This window comes from Amblyomma maculatum, chromosome 8 (assembly GCF_055883805.1).
Source record: "Amblyomma maculatum isolate TAMU_Amacu chromosome 8, ASM5588380v1, whole genome shotgun sequence".
NCBI classification, from domain to species: domain Eukaryota; kingdom Metazoa; phylum Arthropoda; class Arachnida; order Ixodida; family Ixodidae; genus Amblyomma; species Amblyomma maculatum.
The window spans coordinates 105,873,796-105,894,895 of NC_139351.1; the positions used below are offsets into that span (position 1 = coordinate 105,873,796).

The 21,100-nt window shown below is 41.3% G+C and overlaps 1 protein-coding gene across 3 annotated transcripts in view; it reads right to left on the reverse strand.

Annotated features, from left to right (window-relative positions):
* Positions 1 to 1,221: 1,221 nt before the first annotated feature.
* Rtca (RNA 3'-terminal phosphate cyclase) overlaps positions 1,222 to 21,100 on the reverse strand; it is a 28,777-nt gene continuing 8,898 nt past the window's right edge. For 2 of the 3 annotated variants that reach the window (XM_084577123.1, XM_084577121.1), the window contains 8 exons: positions 20,042 to 20,100; positions 18,741 to 18,882; positions 17,779 to 17,906; positions 13,043 to 13,101; positions 10,573 to 10,667; positions 10,179 to 10,283; positions 5,302 to 5,423; positions 1,222 to 1,446 (listed from right to left, as the gene is read on the reverse strand). In XM_084577123.1, coding sequence (XP_084433249.1) covers positions 5,340 to 5,423; positions 10,179 to 10,283; positions 10,573 to 10,667; positions 13,043 to 13,101; positions 17,779 to 17,906; positions 18,741 to 18,882; positions 20,042 to 20,100 — 672 coding nt within the window. In that variant the 3' untranslated portion in view covers positions 1,222 to 1,446; positions 5,302 to 5,339. The remainder of the gene's footprint in view (positions 1,447 to 5,301; positions 5,424 to 10,178; positions 10,284 to 10,572; positions 10,668 to 13,042; positions 13,102 to 17,778; positions 17,907 to 18,740; positions 18,883 to 20,041; positions 20,101 to 21,100) is intronic. The other variant, XM_084577122.1, reaches the window with a different exon arrangement.

The window sequence follows — 21,100 nt, forward strand, 5'->3', positions numbered from 1 at the left end:
GAGAAAGAAAAAGGAGCCATAGTGAAGGACGCTGGAACAATTTTTGACCACCTGAGGGTCTTTAACGTGCATTGACCTCGTACAGCTCACAGACGCCTTTACGTTTCACTTCCATCACGGCCGCCGCGTTGGGGTGGAGTGGCTGTTCCCGGCTGCACGGTGCTGGAACTGGTAGGTCAACGCCGCTTGCGGCAGGAGGCTAGCCTGCCACCAAATGTTTATTTGCTGTAGGCCGACATTGCACCTGCCGCCTCTTAGGTGATGGACGACAGCTGCTGCGGCGCGCGTTTCTCATCCTCTTCTTTTTCTTTCCTTCTCTAATTTCTCTCTTTTGTCCGCACGAGGCAGCGGAGGTGGCTCAGCTACAGAGCCAGTAGCAGGCCCGTGCATTTTCTTTTCCTTCTTCATACAGTCACAACAATGGCCGCCGCGTTTCAATGGAGGCAAAGCGCAAAGGCGTCCCTGTGTGCTTTGAGATGCAAGTGCACGTTAAAGACCCCCAGGTGGTCAAAACTATTCCAAAGCCCTGACTATGGCACCTCTTCCTTGCTGCTATTTTAATTAAGATACACTGTACAAGAACCTTTACTAGCCTGGAAGGAACTAATCACTGATATTTCGTCACGTGCCGGGGAATACGCGTGTATGCCAGAGCTGGTGTGCGCATGCATGTGATGCACCTTTGTGGGTGCTGGCACTCACACAGCTGCACATGAAGGTGAAATTCAGTGAGAGTGACCCCTGGTTGGAGATGACACTCGGCGTGCGAGTGCGTCCGCCTTGCGAGTCTCCATGGGGTCGCCGCATAACGCCACCCATGGCGAGCTGCACGTCACAGCAAAAAGCGTACCAAAAGCGTTGGTGCACCTTAAACGTGGTTACAGGGCATGAAAAATCTGATTGCACGTTTTATATATATATCGAATTAACAATATAATACTGGTGGTAGGGCCTCAATTCCATGTGCATGCCAAATAAAAAGACAGACTGGCCCTGTTTTGGTTGAAATTACTGTTCTAGAATGTAAACAAGGCAGTGAAAAGCTAGGAATCATCTTTGAGGTGATGGGTTCCGAGTTATGGTGAAGTAAGCATAATGTCACGATATAACAGGGTTATCTCATGCCAGAAAAATGACTTGCCTGGTCCCTTACTATACAAAGAGATTAAAAAAGACTGCTGTCATAGCTAAACAAGGAAAAATCAAGGCTCACATCGGCAAAGCACTCACGCAAAAATAGCTGCAATAATTTATTGACAAGGAGTGTTCCTCACAACATCGGGCTACTCACACAGCATCACAATGCTCGCACAACGGACTGCTCACAAAACAGCAAAATGCTCACACAATTGCATCACTTGTACATAAAAAATTCGCTTTTCTTCTCCGGAGGCATCGTCAGGTTATCCTGCATTCCAAATGGAGAGAGTTTAGATGCTGAGCAAGCTGGAAAAATAAAACAAATTAAAATTTACACTGGTGCAATACACAAAGGAATCTCACCAAAATAAACTCCCATATCATATAGCAAAATGAGCATTGTAAAATGAAAATGTGGTCCCTACGTACCTCCAAAAGACCAGCATACTGTTCCTTTTCCTTCCATAGTAAAACAATACAATATTCCTTACAATATCTTAAATTAAGACATGATTAAATTAAAGAAGATACAGTTGAAACTCGTTACAATAAAACTGACAAGGCCCATGAAAAATTTTATTGAATCAAACATTTTGTTGTGGTGAAATAAGCCCAGCAACACTGACAGATTGGACTACACAGTTGAAAAACCTTATTTATCAAGGTGTAAGTCAACTGCATCTGCGTTGTTGTTGTTTTTTGTTTTTGTTTTGTTTTGTTTTTTTTTTCCATGAGCTTCGTGGTGTGCTTTTCATAGTCACTAAGCAATGACATCGAAACGGGATTGTCATGGGCACCAATAAAACTGCGGATCACACCAAATGTGACCCTCACAGATGGTGGTGCTACAAGATACGGACTGATTGCGGCTCTGGCTCGAAAAACAACAGCAGCTTATACTTTCGCCTTGTCCTAAGGCAGCCAGCCGAATATTCACCACCACCTATCAATGAGCAAGAATTTCATTGAAACAAAACCATGCCCCAAAACTGGTTCATTGTGGAGAGAAATTTGTTCCATTTGTTTCTGTGGCACCCTACCTTTGGCATGCACCTCACCCATGCAGCACTGCCAGCCCAACCCAGTCCCAGAATCCAATACAATTGCAACTCTCAGAAACATCATAAGGAAAGTGCTAAGTGTGCGGCAGTGATGTCAAAATCGATAAATGTGGCAACGAGTATGGCCTTTCTGTGAAACTGAAGATGTCATGCGTGAATTGCAGTGACATTTCTTCTGGATGGAGTTCGCCACGTGTGATCGACAGACAAAAAAAGAATCTATTCATTGTGAACATTCTCGCCACTTGTGCAATGCAAGCAACTGGAAATCAGCGTGCTGCACTAAATTATATATTCCCAGTAATGAATATATTGTATTGAGGTTAACACAATAAACCTTGGCAATAATATGTTAAGAAAATGTTGACACCAACAGTGGACCATAGAGCCCAGAAGATGACAGCTGACTGCGCGCGATCCGTTCAGAAAGTGTGTACGCGGAGCTGAATCTCTGACAACTCGGAAACGTCGCGGTCTCATCTGACTGCTCGTGGTTTACATGCGGGCATTTCTTGCACATTTCTCGCACAAGAAAGGTTCTGGGTGAGAACCCCATGATGGGAAAAGAAAGCCTGTGGGCGATCTCATTTCCAAGTTTAGCTCCTACCATGCATGGGCTTTGAATTTACACGCTGGTGACATGAAGGCCACACAGAGGGCTGTGATGGCCACCTACCATCATTTAAAATCTAACGTCTACAACCACAGTTTCCATCCAACAGGCCCCACCTAGTCTTGGTGCAAGCCGAACGCTACAGAAGCCAGAGGCAAAACCATACCGCATCACCAATACGATCTGCCTCCTCATGTTTGTGACGCTTTGTTGCCTGTCTATAAAGGCTTTGTAATAAGAAGCTTGTTGAGCATGTCAAAGAGGCAGAACCCAGAATAACAACGAATGTTCGCATTCAATGATATGGTCACTTGCGCTAAGGAATGCCATGCCTCACTTTTCACTGTCCAGGCCCCTGTGGCTGAGGCTGTGATGAAGTTTAATGCAGGAAGTGAAAGAATTGCTACATGCATTCCGAAAAGTTGAACCTGACGTCCAGGCCCCAGACAACCAAATGCATACAAAAGAAGGACAAGCAAAGGAAAGGTGCATATGTGCAAAGAAGCACAAATCCACAAAAAATGTGCAACGCTTGGTAAAATAACCACCACTTAAATGCTAGTAAGCAATCTTACTGCATTTCAGGAGGCTATTAGCAACTTCCTAATGTCACTGGATGGATAATTTAAAAGTTTTCTTTAATAAACACCACTCTGCTTGTTTTTCTCATTTTTCTCAAAATGCAAAATTTTGGACTCTGAGCAAGTTTCAAAGTGGCACATCTCAGCAACTATAGCTGAGAGAACCGTAATTCTTTTTTTTAGCATGTAGCTAGGTGATCCAAGAATGCAACGATGGGAGCAAATTTTTTTAATTAAGGCTCAGAAATTTTTAAATGATCTACCTGAGTGCACGTTAGTCACAGTTGCTTGCACAAATTTTATTGTGCTGAAAAACCAGTAATGACGGTAAAATTTAAAAAAAAAAGACTTATCCAACATGGTGTTCCATATTCTTTCTAGAGTATAACCATGTACCATTTATGAGCTTTTATTTTTTACTTTCCTCTCTACTGTTCTCATGAAATATAAAGCTAATTAATTGTAACCTGAGAACTAATTGGCCTATAAGCAAAGTAATCACATTTTTTAACTCAGCACGAGAAATTAGTTAACGGTATGCCATTCCATTGAGATTGCTGGAGTGATAAACAATCTTTCTCCAAAAGCAGTCTCCCCCCTTAACTACAGTAGAAATACAATAAGATTCTGTACAATGTTTGCATGTCAGTCATATGTCTTCCTTGAATGATCAATCATGCATCCAATATCTGCTTAAATTGTCTAGTTTAAGATAATATCAATACTTGTAAATGCATATATGTAGATAGATGCAGATATCACTGCACTTTCAACAAGTATAATTGCAAGCAACAAGCGTTATGGGAAAAAAACGATATTATTGGTATAGAACAATCGACACAGAGGCAGGATCCCGTTTCCATGCTAGCTAATCTGCAAGTTTGAATACACATGAAATTGAGTTTTAATAATGCCAATTAGTTTTCTGCTTCCCAAAGGTAAAGTATTTAGAGCAAAAAATTTGAGGTGTTTCCACTTTGGTTAGTCTCCAGAGCAATATTTTTGCAATTACTCAGTCAAACTGATGCTACATAATGTAACTAGTTTATATGAGAAAGGCGTTTGTCACCAATAATAATATACTTTGGGATATGATTTATAAGTCACATAGATGTGTTGCATGGCCAGCGCTTAATGACAGCAAGGCGTTCAATACAATGAGCGAATAAAAATCAGCTTCATTATGTGAACCTGTACAGTACCAAAACATGACGTCAGACATGAAAAACAAGCAATAGCAAGATTACGAAGAATGCTCATTTTAGTGACCTTCAGCAGTTGCAATGTGAAGCAGCAATAGCACATTAGTATACAAAGTGTTTCCAGTTAGGAGATAAACACCAAAGTTTCACGCAACTCAACAGTGAATGTGAGCTATTAAGCTGCCTATATGTCATTTTCCAAAGCATTAGTTACCCGTTCCCCATGCTACATGCACTATGCCATGTAGTACATTTCCTTTTCTTGATTTCCAGGTAGAAAATCATTAACTCTCATTGCTTCCCTTTCTCACTGATAACTTAATTGGTTACTAAAAAATTGCATAGGGATCTGATCTATTTAGTACATGTCACAGTGAACACCCCAATGTCATGGTGCAATGGTTAGGGCACTCGACTGCTGTACCCGAGGATGCAGGTTCGAATCCTGGCCACGGCAGTTGCTTTTCAAAGGAGGCAAAAAGCCAGGCACCCATGTGCTGTGCGATGTCAGGGCACATTAATGAACCCCGGGTGTCGAAGTTTTCGGAGCTCTCCATTACGTCGTCTCTCATAGCCTGAGTCGCTTTGGAATAGTAAACCCCCAAAATCATAAAACCAAGCAGTGAGCACCTGGAAGATCTAAAAAGCAATTTGTTTTTCTTTTTTTTTTTGTTTTTTTTTGTGGCACTTGCAATCCATCTTACGAAGCAATTCCGAGATGCCACCAAGTGCGATGTATCCCCTACGGCCTTGGTACATGGGCACCAGCTCCAGCACACTCCAGTAGTACACTGTTGCCATCTTGAGGGGTTGTTGTGAATTTGGCCTGCAAGTACAGATGCAGAAGACGAAACTTGCCTGTGCTCAGTAAATTATTAATAAATGATTTGATTCCACTAGACCGCTTTTTGTTTCAGGTTGCCAAATAATGGTCTCGGTGTCAGAAGTGTTAGTATAACATAGCATAAACTAAAAACATAACATAAACTAAAAAGCAGCAATTATATTGTAGCTTTTATACGTGTCACATGAAGTTATAATTCATTTGTAGCATCAGAACCTTCATTCGGCAACCTGAAGCCGAAACCGCAAAATGAACAAAATTCAATTATAAATTATTTATTGGCTGCTGGCAAAACACATGCAATAGCTGGTGTTTACCAACGTCGTACACATAACTCCAAAGCAAAATTACACTGACGAAAATTTTGACTCAACCCTTCAAATTTAAAGCAAGCAGTCGAGAAATGCAAATGAAATGGCATGGTCAGAGCCTTGGCGCTACAGAAAAACTGAACGCAACAGCACAGAAAGGTCATTGGTCAAGACGAATCAGATACATTAAAAGCTGTAGGACTTAAAGCAGATCATTTTTGCCTGCATCGAATATGCACTTTTATATATAAAAGTACATGTCCCAAAATATGGTATGGTTCGGTGGTACATGTCACTTAAATACACTTGGGCATTTTCCAGGAAGCAATCACACTTGCTTCTCTTTCTATCTTGTAAACACTGCTCAAGAAATACTTATTGAAATCAGCAAATGCATTTAACAATGGCTAAGGATTAATAGTTAACACCCCCAGGTTCCATGTGGGCCCTACTGACCTTACAGCTGCAAACACAACTAAAGTATGCATGCAAAAAGCATCCGTCATTTTTGGTACCTGCATCAAATGTAATAGGCTCAATTTAACTCTATCAATCAACTTTTCCAGCAAGATGTGCGACCTATCTTTCTGGTTCTGCAACCCTAGCCAGTGTTATTGCAAAGGATGTCTCGACAGTTGTTTTAAACTGCACGTATCATTTACCAACTAATATTATGCTGCAATAAAATATTTGTCTTCTGAAGCAAATAAGTTATCACTGTATGGCACCTGTTCTCACTGCTGACCAAGGGTACATACCCACTAAAATTTACAAATAATGTAGGTTTGTCATCCTTTGTTCATTCAGTTCAAAATGATATGCAAATGTTATCTGATTCTAATTCTGAACGGAAAAAAGAATATTGGGAGTGGGTTTCTCCCAACGCTGAGTTTCGTCACTGCTTACACCAAAAGCCACGGTGCAGCATAAGGTTAAACTACCTAAATTTCATTTTCGCTTTTCAGTATACGTCATTAAAGGTCAACACTACTCAAAAATCATTTTCTGGTAACCTTATCAACTAATAGCATAACCACAAACTCTTTCCTTACCATGTCACTACCCATTAATTACCACTAACTGATGAATAGGAAGTGCAATGGTACAGTAGCCAACCGATTTTTCAGACTCCAACAATTTAGAACTGCACAACATTTCAGACTTCATTCAGGAACTGGCACACGCTCCACAGGAACGTGCACATATTCACAACTGGTATTTTGGACTGTGTGAAGTCCCAAAGTTCGATCTTCGATTGGTGTTAGCAATAGTGCGGAGACAATTTTTCAGGCATGGCCTCTTTTTTCAACATGAGATAGACATGAGCTGGCATCATTGTTCCAACCAACTGATTCTTCACAGCCTTCAAAGGCACCATCTTGAATTTAAACGAAGTCATTCAGATGGACTAACTTGGCTATGTTTTGTTGCCATTTGTAATAGTGGCTATAGTAACGATTTTCATTGTCATCGCGGGAGGCTCATTCTGCTAGCTTTTTTCCCGTAATTCCATCTTTATCCAGCTTCGCAAATGTCATTGAATGCTACTGCTTCGTGCAGCATATGTATTCTTTCACAGCATGAGCATGATCAGCAGCTGCGTCAGTCATGAAGTGGAGCAATGCGGGCAAAACAAAAGCACGACTCTGGCCGAGCTAGTCTAACTGGAGAGTTCTAGTGGTTATAGCTAGGTGCGATCCGCTTCCGAGGGGTGCCCCTGCACGTGCGTCAGATTATCTTGAAGGAGTCGCATGCTTATCGGTGGTGCGCATGCCTGCTGCACTGTGAGCAATTGGCGCATGGACACTGGTGGCCGCACCTGCACCAATCGGATCACGTTGCATGGAAGCAAATCGCAGTAACAGATAATGCTGTATAAATAAAGCATTGGGAACGGCAAAATTCGTTTCCACAGAAAGAGATTTATTTGTGACATTCACAGATTTTTCGGACTGTTTGGTTATTTTGGACCATTACCCTGGTCCTGCAGAGTCTGAAAAATCAATTGGCGACTGCACTGCTACTGGCATTGCTACTGGCTTGGTGCCCAACGCAGTGGGTTCATTAACCATTAAATTTTTGTATCATGCAAACTTTTCATTTTCCTGCAAGGCCTTTGAAATGCCTGTGAAGTTGCCGTCATGGTGTAGTATGCTCGCAGCATGACACCAGTCGTGGGAATGGAGCGCACTAAAAAATCTTACTTCACACGATTCTGCTGCATCTGCAGCAGATGTTTTCGATGCAATAAGCACCACTGACTTTGACAATGGTTTTGCCAGATTTTAATTCTGACAACAAAACTGCGCAAGCTCATGCCAGAATGTCTGCACTTGTCCAGCCACAAGTTCAGTTTTCCACTTTGTTTATTCACGGAGCCAATTCCTGCATCAAACTGATGTCATGAATCATACTTGTAATCCGCAGCCTCCAAACATCTGGGCAAGATATACTTTTAGAAGTCCAAAAATGAACCGAGTTATGGCTCAACAGACATTTGGGCATCAACCTAGGATTGACGCTCCATAAATGCAAGAAGTAGATAGCACTACTTTTTCAAGAAGCTCTCGAAGAAAGATTTCAAGTTTTACATGCATAGGCTCTTGTAATACCAGATATTTTCACAACTTTTACAAATATTTTATTACCGTATTTACTCGCATGATGCTCGCACTTTTTTCGCGGAAAATTGATGCTAAGTTGGAGGGTGCAATAATTATGTGGGAAAAATTTTTGAGCAAATGTTTTGGAGCGCTGAAAGCAAATTTATATATAGGTGCGAATCGGGATTCTTAAGCCAGCTATTGGAAATATAACCAGAACATTACTTTCAAGCAGTACTTACCCTTAAGTACAGGGTCGCCAAAAGCACTTTATTTGCCGTACGCAGCCTCATCACTCGAAGCAATTCGTGGTATAATGCTCACAGCAGTCCATACAGTTCTACTCTTGATCAGAGACTTGAACCGAGTCAGTGCCGACACTGCAATCGCCGTCTCCAGAGCGTACTACGCAGAACTCGTTGACGCCGAAGCGCCTGCTGGCAGAGCAGTTGCTATGCTGTAGCCTGTACTCGAAAGCTTTCAGCTTAAAAGCAGCTGTATAACTTGCGTACCGCTCCATTGCGATGCAGCACCAAGAACAAGGTAGACGGTGGAACAAAGCAAGGAACACGAACAGAACAAAGGAGCAATGACGAGACGTGGAGACACCTCGCAAGATGGCGCGACTGCGAGCATCATGGAGGTAAATCAAAAAAAAAAAGAAAAGAAAAGAAAAGAAAAAGACGAGCATAACTTATGAAGATGATGATGTACCCAAGCACGCTATCGCTGCCTGGTAGCGCGTGCACACAGTGAGGCCAGTTAGGTTCAGTAGCGCTCCAAAGAAGGCGCTTGTTACTACTAGCAGACTACTCTCACAGTGGTAATATTGGTGGTGCGATGATTATGCAAGGAAAAAAAAGTCCAATTTTCGACGCCCAATGTTGGGGGTGCAAGCATTATGCGAGTGCGAGCATTATGCGAGTAAATATGGTACATTCAGATATTCTCATGTGAGCAGACATTTAGAAATGCTATGGCAGACATACTTTTGTGTGCCTCCAATCTCTTTCTTAGCTTCTTCAAAAGTGTTCTCAGTTTAGACTTATAATGTTGGCAAGTATCACAATGCACTCCCAGTGTTCGAAATCTAATAAAGATTAGGAGATTATCTGCCCTACCCTCACCAACAGGAAGGACTTCTATGAATGATAAAGGAGCCCAACTGCAAGACTTAAAAACCCCCTGGACTCTAAACTTTTATCAAAGACTGTACTTCATCCTACCTTATTTAGGTATATCGCACATTGAAAATTTTGTTTTCTATATTGTACTCTGAAAATGCAGTGAAAAATCCATATCAAGGAAACATTTAAATAGCTTCTTTTCAGTGGTTAAAAAGTTTTTTTGAGCCTAGACTTTCCCACTTCAAGCTTGTTCAAACTTTCAAACTTTGATAAACTTCAAAAAACTTTCAGAAGTGTCAAACATGTAGTGGAAAGTTTCCAAATTTGAAGCACTCTATATGTTGTAAAATTTTAAAGCAATTTTACTCCAAAAGATATGAGCTAAACAAACCCTTTTTTCTTGTGTCCAACTGTTTCATGTTAGGACAATTTCCTTTTTTTTTTACAATAATCATAACAGAATTTGTGATTATATAAATGTCTTAAAGAATTACATTCTATTGCCATTGCAATTCAGCATTTATTAGATTTTTATGCGCCATGCATTTTTTGTGGGAAAATTCGTTCTGAAACATTTCAAAAACAGTCCCTTTTCCCAAAGTAACAAAAGAGTTAAACAATCAATAATGCGGCGTCATTTTTTTCGTATTGCACCCACTTACGATGCTATGACATACCAGGTGAATGTCAGCTTACCAGTGTTAGCTGATGGGCAACATATATCGCAGTCTCGGTGTGCAATGTGAGTGGCCCACACAGGACTTTAGACGCTCCATTTGCAAGTGCCATGAGTACAACCAACTGCAATGACGAACAAAACCACGTCAGAGAAAGGATGCAATGTAATTAACCCCACATGCACATCAAAGGAACATCTGTGTTCTTAAATGAAAACAAAAGTTGACAGCCATCAAAGGAGTGCATTACTAAAACAATATCAAAATATTACCAACAGTACCAAAATGATTGGAACACACTGTAGCAATGTGTATATCACAGTAAAGTTCCATTGCTCCCAATTGGCTCCCCTATCTGTCATCCTTAATATGAACATAGATTGCATGCTCTCCATTCGTAACAAGCTGCGTACCTGATCCTGGAGGTGCTTGTCAACGCAAGTGTTGTGCTCCAGTTCTTGCAGAAGGTCTCGGGCTGCCGCTTCTCCAACATCCTCTGCCTGCACATCTGCACAGCAAATGCAGGGACGTCAGAACACACCGCCAGCAGATGTGCATCTGTTAGCCATATATGGGCTTCATATTCACATTTCTCACTGAACTAACAACCAATAAGCACCAACAACCAAGATATATTAAGGATGGATGAACCATGAAGAACACAAGTTTCTAGACCACTTTGACTCTACAGAAGCTATGCTTCTGGTTTGGTTTGGTTTATGGGGTTTAACAACCAAAAGCGATTCAGATAGAGACGGCGCAGTGGAGGGCTTCGGAAATTTCAAACACCTGGGGTTCTTTAACGTGCACTGAGATCGCACAACACAGGATGCCTTGCTTTTCCCCTCCATCGAAAAGCGGCCGCCGAAGCCGGGATTCAATCCCACATCCTTGAGCACAGCAGTATGCGGAGTACAAGTTACCTTTTGAGAGTACATCGTCAACGAAAAAGCCCCTGTCAGCAAAAACAGCAACATGTCACTTTGGTTACCTTTAATATTTGATTGCTTTGGGACACTGAAGACAGAATGAAACTAGCCCCTGTCTGCAGATTACCACAACCCAATGAAAAAGCGGCTATTTCACTCAGAACTGAGCTTTTAAAGGCTCTTGGAAATAGGAATAGAAATAGTGAAACAGCTTTAAAGGGCAGAAAAGATAAAAAAATTGACAGCTGTCATCACTGCCCGCTTGTCTCCACAAGCAAACTATGGCGCTAGGAATGCCTTTTCCTGTCCGCGTAGATCAAGAACTAGGCCACGCTGCCACTCGCTTCGAAACTGTAATCCCAGTGTTTTTTTTTTTTTGTTTCTTTTACGTTATGGATTGTAACTGAATGGTGCAAAAAACGAAAATAAGCCATTTCTAAACCCAGTTTTCTTGAGAATAAATGTGTCGTTTGCTGCAGGACAACAGAAAAGAACCATTTAGTCGACTATTGCCAGAAACGAAAACTGAATGGAGCTGTAGTTCTAAAGAGTTGGGTAATGGGGCTTAAACCTCTGCAACATATTTAAAACACGATTAACAATATGGAAACTACCTCGAGGCAGCTGTAACTTAAAAGAATACTGCACCTACAAAACCTTCCTTCCGCTGCCAAGAATGCAGGCAGCCTAGTTTTATGTATTATGAGGTGTAATTTTCAATTGATTTGAAATGGGGACAGAATTGAGCCCAGTAATGATTGAAAGGCTGCTTGCTTCTGATTGATTTATCAAATTTAGCCGTGTCACCTCATCAGCACTTGATGCTTACACTACTTCTGCTGTTAAGAAAGCTCCTTTTTCTTATGAAACATACACAGTTTTAAATCCCCCAGAAATCAACAACTAAACTTGCCACAGTGGGGTTTTAAGCCCCATTAAATTAGGTGAAACATGATATATATATAGGCATTTTATTTTTGTTTTTACACTTTCTATACAGCACATACAATACTAATTTTGTATAGGATGTGGTGTTTAACATCATCAACACCTGGTCTGTGTAGGTTACCGCAGTGAAGGGCTCCAGAATAAGTTTTTACCACGTGGTGTTCTTTAAAGCATAGTACTATTTAACGCAGAAAGTTAAGAGAGTTGGTGTTTAGATTCAACAGACATGGTTCTAGCACTTTAGGCAGGGACAAAGGGAGAGCACAGACACCACAAACGCTAGACATCATGATGTCTAGCGTTTGTGGTGTCTGTGTTCTGCCTTCGTCCCTGTCTAAAGCGCTAGAACTATGTTTGTTAAAGTTAACCTATAGTGACACTGCATAGCACACACTTTTTTTACATCTTGCCTCCATCAAAATGCGGCCGACGCATCAGCAACCTAATGCCATATAGACACTAAGCCACCATTGGCAGGTCACTAATATTTGATTAACTGACTGCTTACTGAATGAATTCAGCCACTTGTCCAAGCCACAAATAAAATGTATTCCAAGACTTTCTTGCTAATAATGATACTAGTGCTAAGGACCAGTAGAACTAACAACAACAAAGAGCTAGCCATAGACGCTCATTATAATGAATGCTCAAGAATAAAAATATTACTCAGCTTCACGCTCATTTTCTGGTGCTTACTTCTTCAGCCTATTGTGAGAATGCTTATCTTGGAAGCTTGTCTTTGTATCTTCCCTTGGGAAATTCTTATAGATTTTGAAATAAAGCTTAGTTGAACGTGCACACATTTAGACACTTATCTGCTTAGTGTACAATGTTTTCCTGCTTGAGAAAGTGACACCTCCAACCTCATCGGTGACATTATGCAACACTATATGCATGTGTATTTTCAGAACACTGAAGGCCGTTAAATTCGCTTTCCTAAGTTTTTTCTTAAAATTTGCATCATACTTAATGAGTGCATTCGTAGCTGACAATGAGTACTACTTACTTCGCTTCCCCAGTGCACTTGAAGCCCGTATCAGGCCAGTTGAAGACTTGGCAAACAAACTGTGGGTGAAAAATAAAGCGCACGTGTCACTCCACTTTACGAAAGCAATCAGCATTTGCATATTTCAGCCAACAATGCATGCATGCCTACACGCGCAAAGTAGTAGTACATAACAACCTACGTCTCCCTGAAATGAAGACTCTCAGTTTTAATTTTAACTGTTTGATGCCTTTTCTGACCTTTTTCTCATTCTAGAACCTTACAATTTCAGAGCTACAGCAGCTTGTGGCATTATTGGAAGATGAAGACAATTTTTTGCAGTATTCAAAACTAACTGTCACTAAAGCTCTACAAATGTGGTTCTCCTTTTCATACTGCACTTGGGCAGTGTCTTTCTAACCCATAAAACAAATAAATTCCAATCTTGATCATTTCATCAGCGCTTCTCAAGATACCTGTGGGGTGGTATTTTCAGACGGAATCGAACCAGACTGAGCAAAAGGTATATTTTGCAAGCTTATAGCATTATTTAGAGAAAAGCCAACTGGTTGAAGAACCAAGGCTAATAACAATGAAATCTGGCACCTATGTAAGCATTTAAGACTACAAAATCAGAAAACTGATGCCTCCGCAAAGAACTAGATAAGAGCTTTTGACACTGCACCCCAACATCTCAGAATATTTAAACTTTGAGTAAAATTTAAGGCAACAAGTTTTGCTAATTACTTTCAAACATCCTGGAGCAGAAGAGGATGCTAAATGCCTACTCGCATTACTAATACGCCCATGTTTGCTACGATTCGGAACAACAAGAAAACTGTTCAAATGGAAGACAAACAGGGCATGGAGAACATAGAATGGCATCTGTACCATATTTTTGTGTCGATTTCTACATTTTCTTGTAGGAGAGCAGTAGAGAAAGCAGCTGGGCTGTTACAATCATCAGTATGTACATTTGAAAAAAAATAATAATAATAATACCCCACAACATCCATATTCGAATGCAGACACAGAAAGGAGATGAAACGAGAAAAAAAGGCTTTCAGGCGCACAGGCCTCACATTAATTTGGGAAAGCCTCCCACTGAAATGCGCCCGTATGACCATCCAAAAATTTCATTTCCCTTATGTAGAATTCTTAAGGAGCATATGGAATCTCAAAGGCTATACAGACAACACACAGAGAATGCTGGCAGTGACTACAAAGGCCGTATATTTAAGGACCCTGAATTTCCACAATAACAAAAAGATTTGTATAGTTTAGCATTTTTCTCAGAGTTGATATGCTGGCAGTCACACCTTTCTTTAATAAAACTGCATTTGTGGGCATCATCAGGCTAGCATACCAGAAAGAAGAAAATGTGATTACTTAATTGTATGAATTATTTTAAAATACAGAACCTGCCAACGAATAAAGATATGCTCATGCCCTGACAGACTTGCACCTCCATTCACTTGAGCAAGCTGATACAGGAAGCGTTGCAGTTCTATACCCCATGACAGCATTCCCTAGCAACGAAGTGAACGGTGCAAGAGTGCGATACCTAACTGTGTCACTCTGCCAATTAGTTTAGCTGCAAGACAGCCACCCACCTGGCATGCTGGTCACTACACGACTGCATTGCTCTATCGAGGGTAGGTGGAGCTACTTTTGGAAGTTTCATGCAACTGTATTAAATCACAAAAATTGCCGTAATAGAAGAGTGTTTTTGCTATGACTTTCATGACAATGTGCAGTTATGTTGGGAATACGGTATGCCTTAACTCTTTCATTACCACACCTATTCAAATTGACCACCAGTAATCGATGCTTTAAATCACCAATTTCAACGTGTGGAAATCATTTCTTGTGCACCTAGCGCCACCCAGTGGTTAGTCTAGGTGCACTGCACTTGTAAGTGGTAGACTGCACTTGTAGAGCCAGTTTAAATTTTCACACTCTGGCAATGTTCTATTTTTGATGGACCTTTTTGAGGACCAATGTGCATGTAATAGAGTCGAACAATGAGCTAGTTGACCACACATCTCTTGGAAGAAGGCAGCAGAGCAGGTAGCACCAACACAAAGCACAAGAGGCACACACACGTACACAAGGACTACGCAGCGTAGTCCTTGTGTGCGTGTGTGTGCCTCTTGTGCTTTGTGTTGGTGTTACCTGCTTTGCTGCCTTCTTCCAAGCAATGTGCATGTGTTGCTGCAAAAGGGGACGTGGTGGCCGCACTTGAAAAATGAAAAAAAAAAAGCAGCCACTCACGGTAATGCAGCATTAACATCACATTTTTGTGATCGAAGGACTTCCAGCAAGTCGCTTACTGTCACAATATTGTCAGCTTTGATATCTGACGGTGTTGAGTGGTGATAATTTCCTGAAAATGGCGCCAGCTATTCACTAGTGCACTTTGACACGTGCTGGTTTTATTCCACGAAAATGCATTCCTGAAGGTCAGCCACATGTGCAACACGTATACTCAGTCTTTATAGCCAGTTCGCAGCAGTTTTGGCTTGGTGCCTCATGAAAACCAGGAACTGCTTTACCGCATGAGATGTGGAATGAGGCTGTTTACACCTGCAGCTTTTTTTATGCAGCTGAAGAACGGCGCTGTACAGATAGCGTATTTTTTTTACACAGTGTTCCTGGGTCATTGATCTTCAATATTTATATTCTAAATTTTTCTTGTTGATAAGGCGTCTGTAGATATCGAGCCTTTTCTATCTTATATTTATCAACTCTCCACAAAAATGGCAGTTTTCCCGTTTTTTTGTGTGTTCCCTAATAAATTTTCTCCTTTGTAACTTATGTTTTTGAAAATAGCATTTCATTATGTGCAATTTTGTATGCTACAACGTGTGTTGCAGTGTTATTTGTACTGGCAAAAAAATAGGTATCTCATAAGTCCTCTCCTCAATGCTAGTGTCACCATCCCCAAAATTGTCAGCGATAGAAAATCACTCTCCTCCTCTCTCTCCCCTCAACTCAACGCATGCTGGCATGGAATAAAAAATAAAGAAAACAAGCCGCAACGGTGCCCCACCGCGCTCCATTCCGGCAGCGTCACATGGGAGAGCCCAATGAGTGGACGCACCCAGCAAGCCCTGATGACGTCACATGGGAGGTTTGGGGGAACGTGTTGCTTAATTGGTTGCGAGATGTCGCTGGGAACATTTAAAAAAAATTATTTGTAAACTATTGGCTGCATGCAAAGCTTCTATATTTGGCTGCAAAAAGCACAAAGACTACGTTAGTGGATTTCTAGCACTAAAATATTGGATAAAGTACCATTTTAGGGGCCCTGTATATGGAAGGAGTAAGTTACCAATCAACTGCTTTTAAGAAGCAACTGCAACTGGAGACTATATCATGCTGTGTAAAATGAATAAGTGCTTTGGCTCTGTAGCTTCAACTCCATTGCCAGAAAACTCCATGGCACTCTGTAGCCAGCGCAAGCTGTCACTTTGGGATAGATCACAATGCATACTGGCAGCCATTGGAAGCTGTATATTACCCCAGTTAGCAAACAAATACAATGTGAATTGTTTCCACTTGAATCATCAATGATATTGGGCCGTCGAGACAAAGCACACGGCCGTTTCTATGCGAAGAGTCCCCCGCATTTACACGCAGGTCCACAGAAAAGTGCCGGTTCTCTGAAAATCAGGAGCCTTAGCCATGTGACACCAGGTATATTATTAAAGGGAAACCATACTAACATGATACAGATAGGAGCGAGGGAAGGGAAAAATACTCTCTAACCACATGCGCTGCACCAGTCTGCTGTTGCTAGTAGTCTCAAGTAAGCCGTACATTTGCACATTCACTTCAAAGGGGCCTTATTTGCCAACCATTTGCTGTTTAAAGACCTTATAAGTCCTTTTAGCAATCCCATTCTCAGTGACGAGGTCATCAAAACAGCACTGCGCGATTGTGGGCTTAACATGGTGGGAACAATAGTGGAGGGCTCTGGATTCTTTCTGACTATCTGAGGTTCTTAAAGTGTGTTGACATCGTGCTGCACACAGATGCCTTTTGCATTTCGTCCTCATCGGAATGTGGCTGCCACAGCAAGGATTGGCTCAGTGGTCGAATAGCCTAAACACTGAGCAGCTGAGAGGGTCTGCATGATGTAATAAGTGCTTGTTTCACATTTTTTCACATTATATCAAATAGGTTCTTAAAGTGTGTTGACATCGTGCTGCACACAGATGCCTTTTGCATTTCGTCCTCATCGGAATGTGGCTGCCACAGCCAGGATTGGCTCAGTGGTCGAATAGCCTAAACACTGAGCAGCTGAGAGGGTCTGCATGATGTGATAAGTGCTTGTTTCACATTTTTTCACGTTATATCAAGGTAACAAACTACCAAACATTAGTAGGCACTGTCGAAAGAAAAGATCCTACATGAAGCTGGCTGGACTCGGTAGCAATTAATGCAGCAATGTACGAAAAGCAACTCTTTGTAATATATCTGCCTTTCACGATTAGCAGCTGCGCGTGCGGTTCCTTCATCACGTATACATGAGAAGAACAAGAAGCACACCTATTTCTGCATATTTTCCGCATCATACGGACCTCAAATTCAAATAATCCCGCATGTGCAGGTCATGTGAAACTGCTTCAGTACAGAGGGGTAATGAAAAATGCTCCTAAATAGCAATCAAATTTCAACACTCTAATAAAATACTTTTCTGTCCTTTCTGATGTGGCATATAAAGCGAGAGAGAAGAGAAAGAGGAGACTGACACAATGCCGCTTCCAGTGCCGAATGCCTTCGCCTCGGGCTCCTTGACGCGCTCCACGGACACAGTGACTGTGGAAGGCAGGTGTGCCTTGAGGATAGCAGTTGCATTGCTAGCCATCACGTCGGCCCCCTAAGCAAGAGAAGTGAAAGCAATGATTAGCCCAGAAGGCATGGGCAGTTCCTGTTCTTTTGTTTAAGTCCCATCTGAACAAGGATAAAAATGCAGTGCCAACATCAAATTGAGCATAGTTGAAGCCAAGCTCACCTTGAGGATCCAATAGAAAACCTTCATAACGCATACTTCAGTTGAACGCCCTCTCTACTGTCCCATACATACGAATAAATAATGCAGGTCTGAAATTCAAACCCATGACAAAAGCAGTAGCCACTCAACCAAGCCAAGAAGGTTAGCATGAGGCAAGGTGAGGCCCAAATGATTAACTTCAATATTAATAATGGTGTTAACAATGTTGGTAACGATGTTTTGAAGTAATTCCTAAAGTTGTAATAAATTTGAGTGATAGCAACAATTCTTAGCATCCGTCTTGGCCCAGCAATGCGGCTACATAAGGAAAGGTCCGCAAAATTTGAGCAATTGGAGGAAATGTCATTTTTTCACTCTGACGCATCCCACACGCAATGTACTTTTCCTTCCACAAAAGTGATAATACAATCAATCATAGAGGCCACCTTTAACCACCGAAGGGTCATTTATTTTCACGTTCTACCTAAAGCCAGGCAATGAGACTCATACTCTTTTATGCTTTCTACAGGTCCCTCAATTTTTTTAGAGTCACGTTGACTTAGCTCCACATTTATGTTGCACCCCCGGGGATAAGCTGCAAGTCATAAAAACTGCCTATATTGCTGCTTCAAAATCAATTAACCTTCTTTCAAAGATACTGATGACTCGAGCTCAGACCCAGCACGGATTAAAAAAATCTGACTGGGATAAGAGACATACCCTGAATGGCAGGACACCAGCTACGAAGGACCTGCCACTGACTTCGACCACATGTCCAGGATCCGTGAGGCTCACTGGCTTCAGGCTGCCTGACGGCTCTGTGTGAACTTCAACCAGGCCGCCCCCCTTGGGGTAATAGCCCCTGCATGTATGGACACATGTATAAAGCATGAGTGAACCATGATGATGATGATGATGACGATTATGCAAGAAAAGCAGGAGTGAAAAGCCCTATGAATGTGACTGCTATGTCCAAAGGGGAAGGACTAGAACACTGTTTTACAGCACATATCACTTGTGTGGGGATTCTCTCTTTAGGCAAAATTCCGTCGGCTTCCTGGTTCATCTGCATCACTAAGTGGCACAGTGAAGTTACCGCTGCCACTTCCCTCATGCAGAAGGAGGGGGAACTAAAGGAAGGAAGAGATTTTCGGCATGAAATACTAATCAGGAGAAAATCAAGTAAAATAATGGAAGGGGAAGGAATGTACACACACTAACCAAATCATTAAAATTTGCAGCAAACAGCACTGCACTCAGTGTGCAAAATTTTAATCCCTATCAATTATGTACAGCCCTCTCCTGTGATTTGTCTTCATTGCTACCTAGTACTACTAAGACATGGTGGCCCCTTTCCGCTATTGTGAAATGCAGGTCTCTAAATAAAAACACTGTCCCCAAGTAAAGGAATTGCAAATGGAATGCACAACAAAGCCTTTGAATGAACACTAAAAACAATTTCACAGTATGATTCGTGGCAAATATTCAAATGTCTGAGTCTCGGAAATCCTGCTAATGTCCACCCGGCAGAAAATGACACATTGATTGCTTGGAAAACTGGATTTAAAAATGAAGCACATTTTTGTTCCCCACAGTGATCAGCACCTGGAAGAGAACGGCAGTGCAGTCTGCGTGCGAAGACCGTCAACAGCGGCAATGCAAGTATTTCCTTTCTTTTCATCTCCCTGTCAAAAAAAACGTCTGTTCTCAGTGAAAGTAGCCTTCTAACCATTACGAAGCTGGAATCTATGTGATACATGATCAATTTGAGTTAGTCTTCAATGACCTATGTCATCTACTACAAGCATAGATAGTATGTCTGAGTGGTGAAACATTGTGTACACATACACACACATGCAAGAAAGAAAAACAAGCTAAAAAGGTAACGTTTGTCTTGTCCACCTTTCTTGGGCATGCTACATGTTCCAACAGAGGAAATGCAACCGTGCACCTAGATTGAAAGCAGTGAATAATCGTTACACATTACATCTACTTACGAGACATACGAATACTCAACTTACCTCTTGAGAACTTTGATGTCGCAGGATGCTCCAAACTTCCTTGCTATGGGCAGGAACACCTGCATGGTCGGTCTGTATGAGCATAGTATGCCTAATAATTTATATTTACATTCAAATCTATATTTAGCCCTGCAGAATTACTGTAAAGGGCGGGGGGCAAGGCATTTTACAGAGAAAAATTATAGCGAGCGAACAAGACAATGACAAAGAATGCTCAGAAAAAGTTGCAACAAGCAATCAGTTAGATAAACAGATGTAGCAAGATAAACTTGTCAACAGCATAGTAGGTTTGTAGAAACAAAAATGGTGACAAGAGGATAGCTGTTGCATTGTAACTTTCAGGTGCTGCTTGAGAAAAACAGTTGTCAGGTCAGTGGCTAAGACAGTATATTAGGTCTAGTTTATAATTTTAAAAAGAAAGGACAGGTGTGCAGCAAAACAATGATCCAAAACAGCCACTATGATCCATTCAGGTGGTGATAAGAACAGGTTGCTTAGGTAATGATCCTGATTAATATATACCTCTTCACATTCTTCAACAATGTACCGAGAGATACACAGCGGCGTGCCTCAAGAGGTTGTCATAAAAGTGCTAATTTTAGCACTTTACAGTACAGTCAAACTGGTACTGTAATGCAACAATCATTAATGATGTCTTGCAATATCAAAAAGTATCATTTTTCCCAGCACATCAGCTGCTAAAGCCATATTGTGCCACATTGGGATATGGATTTAAAATTCATATCATGCTTTCATTACACTGTGCTCTATTCATGCCGTAAAAGTAAGGGTAAGTGCCCTGTGGAATCTACAAATTAATACAAGGTCATGGTTAATGAATTAATATTCATGACAGCAAAGGATTAAATGCAGGAGAATGTTTAATTTTTAGAATGTTAAACTATTTTTTCTCCCATATGTGTACATTGTATTCAATTGAGATAAACATCAGTGCCACACCTCTATATTTTTGCATGTTAATTATTATTGGTTTTTGCTGCTTATAAAAAATTGGCATGCAATAAGCAGCTAAAAATTTGCAACTAGCACTTTTCTGAC